This window comes from Stegostoma tigrinum, chromosome 8 (assembly GCF_030684315.1).
Source record: "Stegostoma tigrinum isolate sSteTig4 chromosome 8, sSteTig4.hap1, whole genome shotgun sequence".
Lineage (NCBI taxonomy): Eukaryota > Metazoa > Chordata > Chondrichthyes > Orectolobiformes > Stegostomatidae > Stegostoma > Stegostoma tigrinum.
The window spans coordinates 46,672,285-46,691,910 of NC_081361.1; the positions used below are offsets into that span (position 1 = coordinate 46,672,285).

A 19,626-nucleotide genomic window follows, 5' to 3' on the forward strand; every position below is an offset into this window, starting at 1 on the left:
TGTGCAATTTGGTGATTTTGTTTTTTCTAGCCTAATCACATTTAGCATCAATTTTTAAACAATGTCAGCATTCCACGCAGAAAGACTTCCTCTTGGAGTGAGAAACAAAGTCATAAAACTGTATGTAAAGATCAGGATTTTGTTACACATAACAGAGAAGAAATCTTGTAGTAAATGTTTACAAAACCTGACAAATCAGCAGGAGAGGATATTTGTTGGCTTCAGGCCATAAGAAAACAAGGAAAAGCTAGAAAAAAAACCCCATCATAACGAATCCTTTTAGAGACTATGTACAAACATTGTTTAACCTCTAACATAAAGACAGCTGATCCCAAAAGTATCAAACAAAATTTCAGAATATTTATCTATCCTCGCACTGCCACAAAATAACTCCCCAATTCACTGCATAGGCTATTCTCCCAAGTTAACATCAACATTTAATAGGTCACTGTTTTTTCCTCAAAAGCACAACAGCATCATTTCCTGTGGTAAATTTAGACTTCAAAAGTCCAAACTTATTCCAGTCATTTGCCCAATATACATCTATCCCAATTATTTCTGTGGAAATTAGGTTTAGTAGTAAATTGAAGGTTAAATGGTGCATGCTCAAAACGCTGGGTAATCTTCTGAACCTTTCAAATTGGTTAAAATTTGTATTTTAGGTTTAGGAACGAAGCTGAATTTTACATACAGACCATGCCTAACTGGTACAGATGTTGACTTTTGGAATTCCTGGCTCGCAAACAAAGCAAGCAGGGATTCATAAAATAGACAAATGTGTGTGACTAAAGGAGAGTGTTTCTGTCCAGATATGTTCCATGGTTTAACAACTGAGACCGCTTCAATAAGCGAGCTCTCATAGCTTATGGTCCATTGTATGTCTTCAAGTGACTCATACGAAGAAGTTGGAGTAAGCCTGGAGTTCAAACAAACAAAACGTTTAAGTATATTTTAGCTTGGCCGCAGTAGGCTGAGTCATGTGACATTCCTCAACTTCCTCCAATGACTTTGAACTGATTTCCCATTTGGGCAAGACAAGCTAGGAATACTTTACAAACTGTGACAGGAACAAAGCCTACTTAAAGTTTACACTTCAAAAACAACTATCAGACACAAGATGCTTGCGTAGGCTTTTGAATGCAATAGCATTGTTATTTCTTTGGATTCTTAAATCAGACATGTCAATAATTTAAGGCTTTGCATATCAAAATTAAGATGCCTGGTTTTATGAGTGAAGCTCTTTGGTTTTAAACACTTGGTGAGAGGACAGAAAAATGTTACGTTTTGCCAGAGGCCAACCTCTAACTTGGTGTTTACACTTAGTTTGAGTCTATTTCACATACAGTGCCATTGTTGAATTTTGAACCTTGAGGACTGTTCAAATTAGCTGTCTCTCTTACAGTCCAGAACAAGTATCCTCTCAGCGCTCTGAACACCCTCAATTTTCTCTCTTGAAGAAAAGCTCGAGCCCGTAAATCTCATTTACAGCTCAAGTTTTGATAGCAACACAGTCAATAATGAACTCTACAATGCTTCCCAAATTGTTAAGTGCCATTCTGCACACAAGGGAACAGCCAAATACTTGATGTGAAAATTTTTGAAAAAGAGGTGTGTTATCACTTATTGTCTTGCATTCAACTGAACAGATACAAAAATACTAAATTCCAACTTACGACTTACACTGCACGCAAGAATGCCTTTGATTGACTGGCAAGTTAACTAATTGCTCATGGCATCGCCAAGGAGAATGCACCATGATAAGAGGAAGTTTTGTGGGCAAACTTAAGTTCAAAAAAGTGCAAAGCCTAGATATATTCCTTTTTCCTGCAGAGGGGAGGGCCCTGAACACAAATCTACATAACGTTATCAAGTGAAGGCGAACCACATGCAAACCTAACTGACAATTTTAAATTAGCTGCTAGCATAATCTTGATATACTTGGGATTGTACAGCAGGCGCTGCTCAATTTCTGTGAAATTTAGTATTCTTGTGCATGTCCTGAGAAGTGCAAGTCAAAAAACTTTGATAAATGCATTTCTTTCCACTATTTCTGTCTTGTTAAATAAATATTTACTACTTAATTGACTAATTTTCAAAATTTAAACCAATTTTCTTAAGTCTTCACATTCTGGAAAAGAATGGCACTTCATTGTGGACAGAAACTTTCAATTATGCACCAGAGCAAGTTCAAATTAATCAAAACTAACAAGGGAAGCACAATTAAGAAAAGAATAAAACATGACAAAGTACTGGGCTAATGGTAAGATTCTTAGCAGTGTAGATGAGCAGAGAGATCTCTGTGTCCATGTACACAGATCCTTGAAAGTTGCCACCCAGGATGACAGGGCTGTTAAAAAGGCATGCAGTGTTTTAGCTTTTATTAATAGAGGAATCGAGTTCCGGAACCAAGAGGTTATGCTGCAGCTGTACAAAACTCTTTTGCGGCCGCTCTTGGAGTATTGCGTACAGTTCTGGTCACCGCATTATAAGGAGGATGTGGAAGCTTTGGAAAGGGTGCAGAGGAGATTTACTAGGATGTTGCCTGGTATGGAGGGAAGGTCTTACGAGGAAAGGCTGAGGGACTTGAGGCTGTTTTCATTAGAGAGAAGAAGGTAGAGAGGTGACTTAATTGAAACATATAAAATAATCAGAGGGTTAGATAGGGTGGATAGGGAGAGCCTTTTCCCTAGGATGGTGATGGCAAGCACGAGGGGCATAGCTTTAAATTGAGGGGTGAAAGATATAGGACAGATGTCAGAGGTCATTTCTTTACTGAGAGAGTAGTAAGAGAATGGAACGCTTTGCCTGCAACGGTTGTCGATTCGCCAACTTTAGCGACATTTAAGTCGTCATTGGATGTGCATATGGACGTACATGGAATAGTGTAGGTTAGATGGTCTTCAGATTAGTATGACAGGTCGGCACAACATCGAGGGTCGAAGGGCCTGTACTGTGCTGTTATGTTCTATGACTAAAAATTTCTCAGGATAGTTTAAAGTGAGGAAGCATCCAAACAAGAGCTTTCTTTTAAAATCATTTGAACATAATAAAAGATACAGAACAGAAAAGCTTGGTTTTCTGAAACTTCTGCAACTTGCTTTATTGAACTCACCATGGTCATGAAACTTCAAGTAACCCCCATCAGGTGATTTTGGACTTCTGCAAAATTATTTAATGGAAATACAAAATCTTGGACTTTAATTTAAAGTTAAAAATCATACCATTTACTCTCCACAACTTTTATTTAACTCATTTTCAGCATGTAGGATGGAGGCTACTTTGGGCATTCTTCCAGATCAGTTGCAGTCATTGTGTTAAAATTATCCCAAGTAACATTCAGAATTTTGATTATAGCAAAATACTGCAGATGTTGGAAATCTGAAATGAACATAAAATTCTAGAGAAATTCAGCAGGTCTAGCAACATCTGTGGAGAGAGAAGGGGAGTAAAAATTTCAAGTCCAGTATGATTCTTCTTCAGAACTGGGAGAATGGAATGGAATCCTAGCAGGAAGCATGGTAGTTGAGGTCCCCAGTCTTAGCGTAATGCTGAACTCTGCTTAATTCTGCTCCCCACTCTTCGGATGCCACCAAACCTTTGCGTTTCTCCAGAATTTTCTGCATTTGTGATAGAACTTTGACTGAGCCATGTTGAGGAATGGCAATACCATCACAGCACAGGAATGTATGACATGGATGAGCTGCTACCTAGGTGCTTGATGCATTTTTGAGATCAAATAATTTTGCTTTGGAACATCATACAGTAAGTGAAGACAAACTGATTGCTTGAGTGGAAGAGGGGAAGCTCTTTAGTATTAATACTAGTACTCACATTTCAAAACTTCTGAAAAAATATTGTGATACCTCAATTGTACTTGCCTATCATAACAGGATGGTAGCTCAAACTATGAAGCAAAAAAGGGTGCAACAATTCATCATCATCATCAGGTTCAAATCTTTTAAATCATCTTTGCAATATATGTATTTCCTATAATATTAAACTAGCTCATAGCCTTTACTCCCTCTAGGGTACTTGATAGTCATTTTCAATTTATATGTAACTTTTAAACAAAGGAAAACAGCCAGAAGTTAAAAGCTTGTATTCTTCCTCAATGCTTTCCTGCACAATAAATCAGAACTATATTTAAAAAACTAAGTAACTCACTTGTTGTACTAGGATCGTATGAAATGTTTCCATGACTTGCAAATAAAGTTCTAAAGTAGAAAATTAGTTGCATAGATTTCTGCACATTTGCACATTTAATTGTGCAAAGGATAAAATGGACATGGTTTTAATTTCAAGAAACGGAAATTTTACCAACTTGTAATCATATTGCAATAAAACCTTAACCATCTTTGTCTCCTGAAAAATCAGAATAAGTGTAATTTTTTATTCCCCCAAGTGTATAAAACCTGCATGAAACATTCAGAATTGTTTTGGGAAAAAAAAGTTCAAACTCAATTCCCATGGTTTCAAATTTGAATTTCCTCAATTTTTCAGTTTGTTCTCGTTTGATAATGAAATGTTAACTGTAACAAAAGCTTTGATGTAATCTTAAAAGTAACAGAGCTTGACAATGCTTGAAGGGAATAGCTTCCCATTTCACTGAACAAAGTTTCAGGGCATGCTGAGAGTACCTCATAACAGTGCTTATACAGAAACAACAAGCTCCATCATAACAGAATTTTAAATGCAGTACTAGTTTACATTCAGTTTCTCTGCAGGAAATAGTGCAGTGTTGAGAGCAATAAAATCTTAACAAGATTATCAATATATAAGGAAAAGGTTAAAGTAAAAATTGAATGGAAGTGTTGCTTGCTAATTAGAATGTGCTACTGCAAGAACAAGTGCCAAAACCACACTGAACTGATCTTGCAGGCAATCTTTCCTGATCTGATTAATCCAAGTAACGTGTGGATTCAAATCACTCATCTTTCTTACAAGTGCACCATATCATTTCATTTTGCATATGCCTGCTGTGTAGAATGCACTCTTAAGTCTATAAACAATCCCTGCAGTGACTCAGCAGTACAGCATGGAAACAGGCCCTTTGGTCCAGCTCACCCATGCCAATCAGATATCCTAAATTAATCTTGTCCATTTTCCAGCATTTAGCCCATATCTTTCTAAACCCTTCATATTTGTATACCCATCCAGATGACTTTTAAATATTTAATTGTACCAGCCTCTACCACTTCCACTGGCAGCTCATTCCATACATGCACTACCAACTGTGTGAATAGGTTGCCCCTTAGGTCCCTTTTAAATCATCCACCCCCTCACCATAAACCAATGCCTTCTATTTCTGGACTCCCCCAACCTGGGAAAGAACTTTGTCTATTCACCCTCTTCATGCCCCTCATGATTTTATAAATCTTCATAAAGTCAGCTATCAGCCTCTGATGATCCAGGGAAAGTAGCCCCAGCCTATTCAGACTCTCCCAAAAGCTCAAAGCTTCAGTTGCTCGTCATCCAGCACTCCCTACACCTATTAGCCTTGGCCAAATAGAACATCCTGTCTCTGGACTCCCGTTATTTCATTTTTGAAGATTTTCCATTTTCTAGCTGTCCCTTTATCTGCAAACATCAACACACACACACACACACACACCCCCCAAACAACTTTTAGAAGTTCTGAAAAAAGTTAAGCTGTCATCAGATTTGATACTGTTAAGAATGCACAATTCTAGTACGACAAATGACGTAAGGCATTTAAAATTGTCCATGAAAAATAATAATTTGCTTTCTTATAGCATCTTGAACATAAAGCTTCTGTGTTGCTTAAAGATATTTTGAAGTAAAATTTGACACCAAGATAAATCAGTAATATTAGCTGAGATGTTCAAACGTTTTGTCTCAACTCTAAGTTTTCAGGAGATTTTTAAAATAGAAAAGTGAGACAGAAAGGGAAAAAGATGTAATTCTAGGCAAATGAAAGCACTGCGTGTTATGGCGATATGATTAAAATTCAGAATGCTCAAGGGATCAAAATTAGAGAGGTGCAGATATTTAAAATGTTGAGGTTTTCAAATAATGCTGCTGCCTTTTAACAGAGAAAGCCGAGTTTAGTTCATTTTAGTATTTATTTACTACTAAGCTAAGATTCTTAGAGTTCAAGGAATACCAAACTTGCTAGAAGGCATCTGTATCATTAATAATAATGGTTGATGCTAAAATAAACTTTAACTTATTACTAACTGTATTGGTTATCACAAGTGGAACGCCTACACAGATTTGTATTTTGATTCTTTAGGTTTTAAATATGCTGATATTGAATAAAATAAGGCTACATTCAAGTGGTGCTCACCACGGGCCATGATAACTGCAGATCTACAAGGTGATCATTCGGTCATATGGGAGCTCCTCCATGCATGCTAGATGAGGGCATCTGTCCATTCTGTGCCACAACATTTGGTAGCTGCACATCATTTCCTACTCCTTGTGTTGCAATCCCACTTCTGCCCGCCCCTCTGTGTGCTTAAGCCATTTCTCAGGTTCCTTGGTAATTCTTTAATGACCTTGCTCGAGACCCACGGACCTAAACATCAACAAGCTTTAAAAACTGTATATAGCATCAGAGCTGAGCTAATCTACATTTCACTGTGTTCACAAATGCAAGTTCCATCAAGAGTCAATTAACCCAAATAATGCAGTCGGTAGAGTATCAGACTTTGGGGTGGGACAGCGGTTAGCACTGTTGCCTCACAGAGCCAGGGACCTGGGTTCGATTCCAACCTCGGGCGAACGTCTGTGTGGAGTCAGCACATTCTACCAGTGTCTGCGTGGGTTCCCTCCGGGTACTACCGTTTCTTCCCACATTCCAAAGACGTGCAGGTTAGGTGGATTGATCAAGAAAAATTTCCCGTACTGTTTCAGGGATGTACAGCTTAGGTGGGTTATAGGGGAATGGTGCTGGGTTGGATACTTCGAGAGTCAGTGTGGACTTGTTGGGCCGAAGGGCCTGTTTCTACACTGTATGGATTCCATGATGAACAGTTACTAAATAGCACTGCAGGAAGCCTTAATGACTTGTTTTTTGTTTCTTCACCATGGCCCAAGTGTAGACAGTGTAACTATGATTCCCAAATGTTGCCCTTATGTATTTGAAAGAACAACAGAAATACAAGGAATAGGATATTAATACCTTTAAGCTTGTTCTATCCTTCAATAAAATCATGGTAGATCATATACCTCGACCACATCACTGCAGCAGCCCACATTATCCTCATATTCCTTAACGTGCTAGGTATCTAAAAATTTCGTGAAGTATGTCTTTAATATACTGACTATCTGAGCATCCTCAGTTCAAGGTACAAAATTTCTAAGATTCACGTTGAGTTTAAATGATTTGGCTTTTCTATTTATCTTACTAGAGCAGATAATCACTTTTCCTCATAACACCTGAAATCTGCTAATGTTCACACTCACTTATTTAACATATCCGAATCACTTTTCTCTTTGCATGCCTCTTTGCGTCTTCCTCACAACTTACTTTCTCATCCTATTTCATTTTGTAAACAAATTTGGATATATTACACTAGCCCCTCATCTAAAACAATCTCAAAAAAAGTGAGAGCCAAATACTCATCTTTGCAGTAGCAAACTAGCTACAGCCTGGCTGGGAAAAAAAAATTCTTCGCTGTTCTCTCTCCATTAACTAATGCTCAGTCTAAATGAATATATTACCCACAATCCCATGAGGTTAAAGTTTGTGTAATAATGTTGTGTGGCACAACATCGTCCATCATCTTTATGCAGAACTTTTAAAGCCCAACTTGGTCTAGGAATTTTGCTGATTTTAGGTCCCACGAATTCCTCCAGTACCAATTCTACACCAATTTTTTTTTAAAGTTCATTTTCACTTGATCCTAACTTAAAAATATACTCTTGAAGTAGTTTGTGTGTCTGCTACCATTACAGGTGCATAATATTAGTTTCTTATCTCTTATTTCCTTTTCTCCCCATATGCCATCTGTAGTTAAAACTGAAATGGATAAAAATGATCTCAGTAAATGCAAGCAATCCTTTGGAGTTAGAGGAAGAGCAAGATGCTACCTACAGATATCTCTTTATAATCTCATTCTTTTTCAAATGGCAATAGCATTTTTTTTGGCTCTAGCTAGTTCACTCATATATGCAATTCCTCTTCATCACATTCTTGGTTGCATTTGGATGAACTTTAAAATCCTGCAACTTCTCCACAGGATTTTATTCTGCTTGGCTATTAAATAATTGTTGTTTCACAATTAATGTTGTGCAGATCTAAGAATGCATTAAACGTAGTTTTTAAGAACTTGTCATCCACATTGTTACTGCAAATTTGGTTTGCCCGTCCTACAAGTAGTTTAGGGTTCCCTAGGACGACTACATTACCCTTGTTGCCTGCACATTTAGTTTCCGCAAAAAAGACCATGACTTTCCAGTTACCTGTCACTTCAACACACCATCTTGTTCTCTGGCCAATGGCTCTGATTCAACCTTGCTGAGGTGCTCCAGCGAAGCTCAGCAAATTATGGGGGAACAGCAACTCATTTTCTGCATGGGGTCTCTACAAACTCAATACAGTGCAACAATTTTAGGGCTTGAGGCACCTTCTCCCATGTCCTTACCCCAAACCCAACACAACAGGCCTTAGTGATAATGGGAACTGCAGATGCTGGAGAATCCAAGATAATAAAATGTGAGGCTGGATGAACACAGCAGGCCCAGCAGCATCCCAGGAACAGGCCTTATCACATGACCTGTTATTACACATACCCATTGTTAGCCACTAATAGTCACCATTAGCAACTTTTAATTCTCCGAGGCTGATTATCCACTCCATTGTCCAACTATTCTTCTCTCTCTTTGGCCTCTTTTCCCCGTTTATTTATTCCTTACCCTCTCTCTTACCCATACCCTATCTTCTGCATGGAAAAAAACTTTTTCCCAACTATCATCAGTTCCGAGGAAGGGACACTAAACCCAAAACGTTAACTCTGATTTCTGTCCACAGATGCTGCCAGAGCTTTTCCAGCCATATCTATTTTTTGTTTCTGATTTCGAGCATTCACAGTTTTTTTGGTTTTCATTTAGTTTCTCATCTGTACTCTGTCCTCTTTTACAAGTTTGTGTTTTTAGATGTGAGCACTGCTGGCAAGGCGAGTACTTATTCCTGAAATCCTAACTGCCATTCAGTGCTGGTAAGCGATATTGGTTCCATGGAGGGTGGGCTAAAAAAGTAATCATTAGAAATAAGGAAGTGCAACAAACTTGCAAGAGTATTTTCTGTCTGTCATCACTACAATGGACCAAAGATAAGAAATTAACCAGTATTATGATAACTCAAAGTAAAATGAAGGAAAAAGTGGAGGAAGTGTTTTTGGAAGCAGGTAGGAAGGTGGAGTTGAGATCACAATCCAATCAGCCATGGTGAAGCAGGCTCGAAGGGCTAAATAGCCCTCTCCTTCTCCTAATTTGTATGCCCTAATAGAAACGAGAGAAGTACTGGAATCTTAAAATAAATTACATTTAAGTGTTTGTAAATGTTCTAGTGCTGCCCAATCTCAATAAAAGGTAATATATTAGACTGCGTTGTAGCCAGGTTGAGTAATGATTCTAAACAGATTAAATTATGCTATTTATAAAAATGCCAGTCTGATAACAGGAATTAGATATTATTTACTTATTTTAACATTTGAAGCTACAAAGCATTCCTGAAGAGGTCAAACATACAGAATAAAACATACAAACATACATATCAAACGGAAGAGACTGGTTTGCAATTGATCAAAACGGAGAAAGCTAATTCGAGAGCGCATAATGCATTCTAAGACTACCTCAAAATGTGCACAGATGAGATTGAAGGAAATGCACAGACCTCCAAACAACCCATCTACCATCATTTAAAGCACCATTGTCCACACGTGGTATCTGTCAAACAAGCATTGAAGATTTCAGCTATTTTAGAACACATTGAAACAGAGTGGCAGCAAGTTATCCTTGAGCAGAATGAAGTGCATGAGAGTCTAAACTCAGTTTGGTTCTGAAGGTTGTCTGTCTGTGGTGCTGAATCTCAAGCTAAGTAAATTATCCCTTGTATTTGACTTAAGCTACTTATTGAACACAACTCTATTGTGCTTCTACTTATGCTGAAGACAAAAATACTCAAACCTTTAAAATTAACAATTATTTCAGAAGAACGTATGTGCTGAAACACTTATGTTCCAATTTCTGATTCTTGTTTCTACCAAGAAGCTGACATGTTATTTCTACAATAATGAGCTTAAGAAATATCAAGCATAAGCCAACATTTGTATCCAACTGTACAAATTATTCAAAATAAATTCGCATCAATTGTGCTCTGGCTGATACTGCAATTTGTTGCCACAGCAGCTATGCATACCTGCTAAATGGATGCTGTCCAACCAAGTCACCATTTTGAAATTGGTAGTCACTTAAGAAATCTGGGCTAATAGATCCATCAGGGGGTAAGAGTCCATCTACAGAGATTAAAAAAAAAACCCACTGACCATCGTTGGATGTTGTTTCACATCTTCCAAGGCTGATAATTTAATCAATTCGTACATATTGCCACAACAACGAAATTCAAGGGCATACAAGAATACATTACCTTTGCTAATACAGCTGTACATAATATAGATTTCCAAGATGAAGTATCTTACGGACGATGAAAGGGGCAAGATAAAATAATCAGGTGGAAATGAATCATGGTCTTTCCAATATTTCCAGGTTTCACATTTAATTGGGTCAAATTCTTTGCAGGGTCTTGGTTTTCCTATCATCATTACTCCATTCTTGTATGCCACTACAGACCTTTGCAGTAGAGTACTCGGTGCTACCTATAGCACCAGGCAGGAAGCCAACTGTCTGGCACTTGCCCAGATTGGTCATAAAAAATGTACAGAATTGATTGATCAAATCAAATCCAAACATTTTCTGTTTTATAAAGAAGTGAACAGCACAAGGATAAACCAGGAGCCAGTGGGGCTGAGAGCAACCAAAAGATAACTTACGTGCAGAGACACAGTTTCCTTAATCAACACTTTGCACTGGCTCTCACCAAAGGAGCACATGAAGTAGGCACTGTAGTTTAAGGAGTGTGAAATACTGCATGAATTGACATCACAAGGCAGAAATATGATGGCACTTTAGCAACTTTTTATAGATAAATTATCTGGCCAGAATAAAACATAATCTTTAATGACATTTCCAAAGAGTATGAAGATCATTAACAGTATCCCACATTATACCAAAAAGGAAGGGAGAGCTAATTCATCTAATTCCAGGCCAAATCATCCTATTCTTGGCAATGGTCAAATTATGGTAAAATAAAAATTCTTAGTATACATTATAATTTGAGGCGCACAATTAATAAAAGACCGCAAGCATTGATATCTGAAGAGAAGACAATGACTATTGAGTTTGTTACTTCAAAAAATTCAATCAAAAACAGCCAGTGATGGTAGCGATTGGTCATTCAATAACCTACATGGATTTTTAACAAGGCTGTTGACAAGTGTGCACGTAGCAGAGTGATTATTATATTAAGCGCTTGTGGGATTCAAGGGAAAATGGCATATTTAATTCAAAATTGGTTCTGCGACAGGAAGCAAACTGTCATGTCAATTGAATGTTTGTGTTACTGGAAAGGTGTATCCAGAGAAAATTCACATGACTCATTGTTAAGGTCTCTTGCTGTTTATGGTATGTTTCAATAATGTAGTGCATGTGGACTTCCAAAAAGCATTCCATTCAGTGCTAACACAATAGAGTTGTGGAAAATGGAATAAGAGGGACTGTGGCGGAAAGCTTGGGTATTGACCCAAGGATGGATAAAGTAAAGATATATGGTGGTATTTTGGGATTTATAGAAGCCTTTTGAGAAAGTCAACCATAAAAAGTTAATGGGCAAAATTAAAGCATTTGGGATGGGAATGATGCATTGGCATGGATTGAAAATTAGTTGACAGACAAGAGACAGTGGGAATAATTGGGTCTATTACACAATGACAGACACTGACAAGTTTGGTACTGCAAGGGTCAGTGCTTAGGTCCCAGCTATACACGGTATATGAATCAACTTCACATTTAATGTTGAGACAAAACTAGACGAGATTGAAAATTGACAGGAAGATGCAAGGAGGGTTTCAAGGTGATGTAAACAAGTCAAGTGACTAGGCAAACACATGGCAGATGCAGTGTAATGTAGTTAAATGTGAAGTGATACACTTATGAAAAACAGAAAGCAACAGTATTATTTAATTGGTGATATATCAGGAAGTGTGGTTGCACAAAGGGAACTGCATGTCCTTGTACACCAATGAATGAAAGTAGACAGGCAGGTACAGCAGCAATTACGACGCCAAATAGTACATTGTCCTTCATTGTAGGCGGATTTGAGTTTAGAAGTTGGATATTTTACTGCAGTTGTGCAGGGACTCAGTAAGATCCCACCTGGAAAACTGCAAGCAATTTTTGTCTCTCTACCTAAGAAATTATATAGTTGCCAGAGAGGGAGTACAGCAGAGGTTCACAAGACTGAAACCAGAGATAACAGGATTGTTCTGAGTAAGCATTGTCTCAATCTGGCCTGTAGGTCATGACTGTTCGGAAGAATGAGAGAAGATCTGATTGAAATATGGAGAATTCAAACTGGGCTGGACAGGCAAGATGGAGGATGTATGTCTGTGTTCTCTAGACTCCCCAACCAGTCTCAGACAATAGGGTGGACCATTTAGGACTGAGGAGAGGAAGTCTTTTTCACGTAAAGATTGGCGAACCTATGGAATTTTTTTTATATTTTAAAGGCATCAAGGAGTATAGTGAGAAATCAGGAATATAGCATTAAGATACAGGATGATAGTGAATGGTTGGAGGGCCAAACAGCCACTGCAATTTCAATGTTTATTGAGGATAAGGGTGAGGTGATACATTTTGGCACCAAAAAGTTGGAAAGACTGTATAAACTATAGGATGCTAAATCAGGAGCTGGAAGGCCTGGTTGTATGTGTGCAAAGGTGGAGATAGAAGATAATAAAGCATGTGTATTCTAGGCATCATTAATAGGGCAGAGTGCAAACCAGGAATGTTATGCTGAACATATCCAGGGCACCTAAATAGAAACAAAGATCCGATACCGGATCTGTGAAGTCGGAGATAAAACTAAAATTTGGAGTCTGCTGTGACTCTTCTTCACCCAGCCAATATCAAGCAGTCAACGGAGTAGTAGTGGAGGGTGACCAGAAGAAAGGAAAACATTAGTTCTGCTGCACTAAAAATCTTGCATTATATTCAGTGTTTCAAGATGGCACCAGAGCACTTTGCAATTTGCATGTGAAAAAATACTTTTCACTGTATTTTTATTTATGTGACAAGATATCTAAATCTAGCAGACTTAAACCATTAACTTTGTTTCTCTCTCCACAGATGCTGCCTGATCAGCTGAATTTCCCAGCACATTGTTTATTTCAGGTCTCCATATCAGTGGTAGTTTGTTTTTATATAGGTTATGCATTAGATTCTAGCTAGAATATTACTTACGATCTTGGGCACCACAGTTGAGGAATAACATGAACACACAAAAGACAGTGCAAAACGGGTTTGCAAGAATAGCTCCATGGAATAAACTTCAGTTATCAGGATAGACTGGAGAGGTTAGGACTGTTTTCCTTCCAGAGTAGCACGCCAAGAGTAGGTCTGATAATATCTTTCAAAGCCACGGGGCCGCTCAAATGAGCAGACAGGGAAAAATGGTTCCAACTCATACAAGGATAGAGAACAATAGAATAAAGGTTTCTCATGCAAAAGAAGCAAATGCGACAACAGGAAATGCTTTTTCACACAGTTAGCAGCTAGGGTCCGGAATGCACTGCCTGGAAGTGCGACAAGGCAAATTCAATTGAAACATTCAAGGGGCCATCGGATGTGAATTTGAATGGAAACAACATGCAGAGTTGTCAGGAAAAGACAGGTGATCGGTACTAAGTCAAATTGTCAGAAAGCACATGTAGACACGATGGCCTGAATGGCTTCCTCTACACAGTTATAATTCTAGGATTTTGCAAAGGACATGGCAGAAGTTTCAAAATGAAAGTTCGGAACTGGTGTTCTTAATGGTCTAAATCTAAACTGGGGTGGCACAGTTGATAGCATTGCCGCATCACAGCACCAAGGACCCAGATTCAATTCTAGCCTTGGACGATGGTCTGTGCCAAGTCTGCACATTCTCCACATCTGCGTGGGTTTCCTTCCGTAGTCTGAAGGTATGCAGTTTAGGGGGTCAGTTAAACTGTTCATAGTTTCTAGCAATGTGCTGGTTAGATGGATTGTCCATGGTAAATGTAGAGTTATAGGGATGGGGTAGAGGGCTGGATCTACGTGAGATGCTTTTCAGAGGATTGGTACAGACTTGACGGGCTAAATGCCCTTTTCCCATACTATAGGGATTCTAAGACCATAAGACAGGAGAACAGAAATTAGGACATTCAGCCCATCAAGTCTGCTCCACCACTCAAACACAGCTGATAAGTTTCTCAACCCATTCTCCCAGTTTCTCCTCACAACCCTTGATCCCCTTGACAATCAAGAACCAATCTATCTCCAAGTTAAATATACTCAATGACCTGGCCTTTACAGTGTTCTGTGGCAGTGAATTCCATAGACTCACCACTCTCTGGCTGAAGTTTCTCCTTATCTCTGATCTCAAAGGCTGTGCCCTTGGGTCCTAGTCTCTCCTACCAATGGAAATGTCTTCCAGACATCCACTCTGTCCAGGCCATTCAGCATTCTGCAAGTTTCAATTAGATCCCCGCTCATCCTTCTAAACTCCATCAAATATAGACCTAGAGTCCTCAAATATTCCTCATATGTTAAGCTTTTCATTCCGGGAACCATTCTCGTGAACCTCCTCTGAACCCACTCGAGGACCAGAACATCTTTCCTGAGATATGGGGCTCAAAACTGCACATAATACTCCAAATGTGGCCTGATCAGGGCCTTATACAGCCTTAGAAGTACATTCCTGCTTTTCTATTCAAGTCATCTCAAAATAAATGCCAACAATGCACTTGCCTTCCTAACTACTGATTCAACCTACAAGTTTATCTTCAGAAAACCGTGGACTAGAACCAAGTCTCTTTACATTTCAGACTTGTGAATTTTCTCATTTAGAAAATAGTCCATACGTCCGTTCTTCTTACCCAAGTGCATGACCTCACACTTTCCCCACAGTGTACTCCATCTGCTACTTCTTTGCTCACTCTCCTAACCTGTCCAAATCCTTCTACAGTCTCACCGCCTCCTCAATACGACTTGCCCCTCTACCTATCTTTGTATCATCTGCAAACTGAAATTCAAAGATCCTCAGATAGTACCTTACAAACCTACAACCATTTCCAGCTAGAAGAACAAGGGCATCAGATATATGGGAACACCACCAAGTTCCTTTTCAAGTCACTCACCATCCTGACTTGGAAATATATCGCCATTCCTTCACCGTCACAGGGTCAAAACCCTGGAATTCAATTCCTAGTAGCATTGTGGGTCAACCCACAGCAGGAGGACCGCAGCGGTTCAAGAAGGCAGTTCACCATCTTCTCAAGGGCAACCAGGGATGGGCAAGAAATACTGGCCAGCTAGCGATGCCCACATCCCACAAATGAATAGAATAACAAAACTTAACTAGAATGCTGTCAGTTCCTTCATTTAGATCATTAACGTATGAAAAGAAAAGTTGTGGTCCCAACACTGACCCTTGCTGAACACCACTTTGACACCAGCTGCCATCCTGAGGAAGACCCTTTTATCCCCACTCTCTGCTTTCTGCCAGAAAGCCAACCTTCTATCCATGCTAGTACCTTGCCTCTAACACCATGGGCCCTTATCTTACTCTGCAGCCTTCTGTGCGACACTTTGTCAAAAGCCTTCTTGAAGTCCAGGCAGATAACATCCATTGGCTTGCCTTCTAACCTGCTCATTACTTCCTCAAAGAATTCTGGCAAATTTGACAGGCATGGCCTCCCCTTGATGAAGCCATGCTGACTCTGCCCTATTTTACCATGTACTTCCAAATACCTAGAAATCTCATCCCTTCGCAACGTACTCTAAAATCTTATCCACAATGAAATTAGGCTAAGTGACCTATAATTTTCAGTCTTTTGCCTTACTCCCTTTTTAAACAGGTGCGTCACATTAGCAATTTTCCAGTCCTCCGTGAACCACTCTTATTCGACTGATTACTGAAGGATTGCCACTAATGCTTCCACCATCTCTTCAGCTATCTCCTTAAGAACTCTGCGGGGCAGTCCATCTGGTCCTAGTGATTAATCCACCTTCAGACCATTCAGTTTTCCTAGCACCTTCTCCTTGCTAATGGCCACCATACGTTGCTCTGCCCCCTGACACACTCTAATGTTTGGGATATTACTTATGTCTTCACAAAGACTGTGAACACTAATGCATAGTAATTATTCAGTTCTTCAGCCACTTCCTTGTTCCCCACTACTATCTCTCCAGCTTCATTTTCCAGTGGTCCAATGTCCACTTTAGCCTCTTTTGCCTTTTATATATCTAAAGAAACTCTTATGACACTCCTTTATATTACTGGTTAGCTTACACCCATATTTAATCTTCTCCTTCATTTGTTTTTGTTGCCCTGTTGGTTTTTGTAAACTTCCCAATCCTCTGGATTCCCACTGCCCTTCATCACATTATATGCATTCTCTTTTCCTTTTATGCTATCCCTGACTTCCCTAGTCAGCCATGGTTACATCATCCCTATACTATGCTTCATTTTCCTTGAACGTTTGCTGTGTCTCCTGAATTACTCCTAGAAACCCCGGCCATTGCTGTTCCACTGTCTTTCCTACTAGGCTCCTCTCCCAGTCAATTCTGTCCAGCTCCTTCCTCATGCCTCTGCAGTTGCCTTTATTCAGCTGGAATACCATTACTTCTGATTCTATCTTCTCCCTCTCAACTTGCAGACTAAACTCAATCATATCATGATCACTGCTTCCTAAGGCTTCATTCACCCTAAGCTTCCTTATCAAGTCTGCCTCATTGCACAACACTAAATCCAGTATTGCCTTTTCCCTCATTGCTTTTGAAGCAGATTGTGGTGGAGCCAATCTCGTAAACAATCCACAAATTCTTTTGCTTGCAATCCACTACCAACCTGATTTTCCCCAGTCCACCTTCATATTGAAATCCCCCATGATCATGGTAATTTTGCCTTTCTTACACACCTTTTCCATTTACCGGTGTATCTTGCGTCAAGCTGCTGACCACTGTTTGAAGGACTGTACATAGTTTCAACTATGGTTTTTTTCCGCCTCTGTGTTTCAACTTCACCCACACAGATTCTACACCAGCTGACCCTAATTCATTTCCTATTATAGATTTAATTTCATTTATTATTAATAAGGCAACCCCACCCCCTCTCCACACTTGCACATCTTTTCAATAAGATGTATATCCTTGGATATTCAGCTCCCAATTCTGATCCCTTGCAGCCATGTTTCTGTGGTACCCACTACATCATATCTGCCAGATTCTACACAATTCTATGGATTCTATGATTAATTTTCAACAGTTAATTATAACATCTTTGACAAGTATACACTATTTTCTCACCTGCACTGTAGAAGAGGTCAGGTCTTTCAAGAATGTCTCCTTCATGGATATATGTCTCTATTCCATCATCACCATAAATACAGGGTTCACTTTCATCCATCTGGCGGTTCTCCACCATTTCTAACCACTGAGAGTTGTGCCAGCGAAATTTCTCACTTTGGATTTTTTTGGCCCATTCTTCATCATATTCCTGTCAGAACATAAAACATGTAGTATGAGAGAGAAGGTATGATTCCACAGACATATGTACGGTCAAAATGTACCCTGAAAAGGGAGAAGCATTACTTCCAAAAAAGTATGTGAACATAAAATAGTTACTTACCAGTAACCTCTTGCTTCTTTCAGGAAGACATGGAATTTGTACATCATTTGGTATTCAAAAATACTATTTCATTTGGCAAAATTATTGGAATCAGCTTGCTCTTTCAAAAAATATAAACTAAGCTTTGTACTCTTGTGACCTCACTTTGCCAAATATCAAACTCAAAATTAGTACTTCAAATTAGTCAATCAACATTTCACTCTCTTCTGTTATCTTAAATTGAAGTTATCTTACCCTCAACGTTCCTTGTTTAGCTCTATTAGAGCAAACTGACCAAATGTGAAAGAAACATTTAAAATACCTACAAGATTCATGTCTTTTATGAAAAACACTAATCAACTAATTTGTGTTTTTTTAAGACAAGGATTTTAATAATTCAGAATAAAAGATGAAGTCTTAGAACTTCAATTAAGCCTGTTAAAATTGTAACTCAAGAATATTTTCACACAAACATCCTATAGCAGCTTTAACTTGGAAAAGTCTCTCAGGGAGCTTCAAACATGGATGACAAGAAATTAATATCAAACCTTATAATAGGTGATCAAAAATTTCGACAAAGAATTGGGTATTAGAATCTTGGAATTAGATTTATCGTCACAGGCACACAAAAGAGTACAGCGAAAAGTTTACAAGTTGCCACTTAGGGCGCCGTCTTAGGTACCAAGGTACCTCGGTACAGATGCTTAAGTACAAATTCTTGGGGGAACGCATTAGAAAAATGAAGAAATAAAAAGTCAAGCATTACAGATCATGGGCACAAATTAGAAGAAATTCTAAACAAAAAAAAAAGAGAAATAAGAAGTTCAGAATAACAGTCCTTTCAACCCAGTTCATTTTGGCACCTGGCCTTTGGTGCATGCTGGGCCTTGACTCCAGACCACCCAGGTTTCAGCGAGGCCAGAAGACTGCTCTGGAGTCATGTTGAAGGTCCGTGCACAGGCCATGCCAGGCTGAAAGATCGTCATGCAACCAAGAGGTTGGGTGTGTGACTCTGCGCTGCAGCCAGGTGCCCAGGACACTGCCAAGAAAGGCGGAAAAAGGAACACAAAAGAGAACAAAAAGAGAAAAATAAAGAAATGGATGGAATGGGCGCACTGCAGCTGAAGGGTCCTACACTGCCACAGTCTTGAATTTGTGTCTTAAGAGGAAGGTGAGTGAGGTTTTGAGAAGGACAGGGGTAACAGATACATGTGAACACATCAACTGCACATTCCCTTCTAAGTTACTTACCATCCTTACTTGGAAATGTACAATTTTTCCTACACTATCATCGCCAGGTCTCCAAGTCTGAAAGTTCCTTAACTGCATTATGGGCACACCTACATTTAATGAACTTCTTCAGTTCAAGAAGGCAGCTCACCATAATGAACTACTCAAGAACTAATAGGAATGGGCAATAAATGTTGGCTTAGTCAGTGAAGCCCACATTCTCTGCACAACTTTTTTGTTATAAAGTGGGAATTCCAAGGCTTCAGCCAAGACAGTTGGAGGTACAGATAGTAACGGTGGGGCAAAAGAAAGTCGTAGATTAAAGCGCTGGGATCGGAGAAACTCAGTTCTTGAATGATTGCAGGTCTGGAGGAGGTTACAAAGATACAATGGAGTGACAGACAATGTGAAATACACTGGCAGCTACAAACACAAAATCAATAAAGATATTCCAAAGTGAGTAA

At 39.0% G+C, this 19,626-nt stretch overlaps 1 protein-coding gene across 4 annotated transcripts in view; it reads right to left on the minus strand.

The window, feature by feature from the left end:
• Nucleotides 1–19,626, minus strand: part of kifap3a (kinesin-associated protein 3a) — a 209,501-nt gene that overhangs the window by 17,444 nt on the left and 172,431 nt on the right. For all 4 annotated transcript variants that reach the window (XM_059647846.1, XM_059647844.1, XM_059647848.1 and 1 more), the window contains 2 exons: nucleotides 17,632–17,821; nucleotides 10,385–10,481 (listed from right to left, as the gene is read on the minus strand). In XM_059647846.1, coding sequence (XP_059503829.1) covers nucleotides 10,385–10,481; nucleotides 17,632–17,821 — 287 coding nt within the window. The remainder of the gene's footprint in view (nucleotides 1–10,384; nucleotides 10,482–17,631; nucleotides 17,822–19,626) is intronic.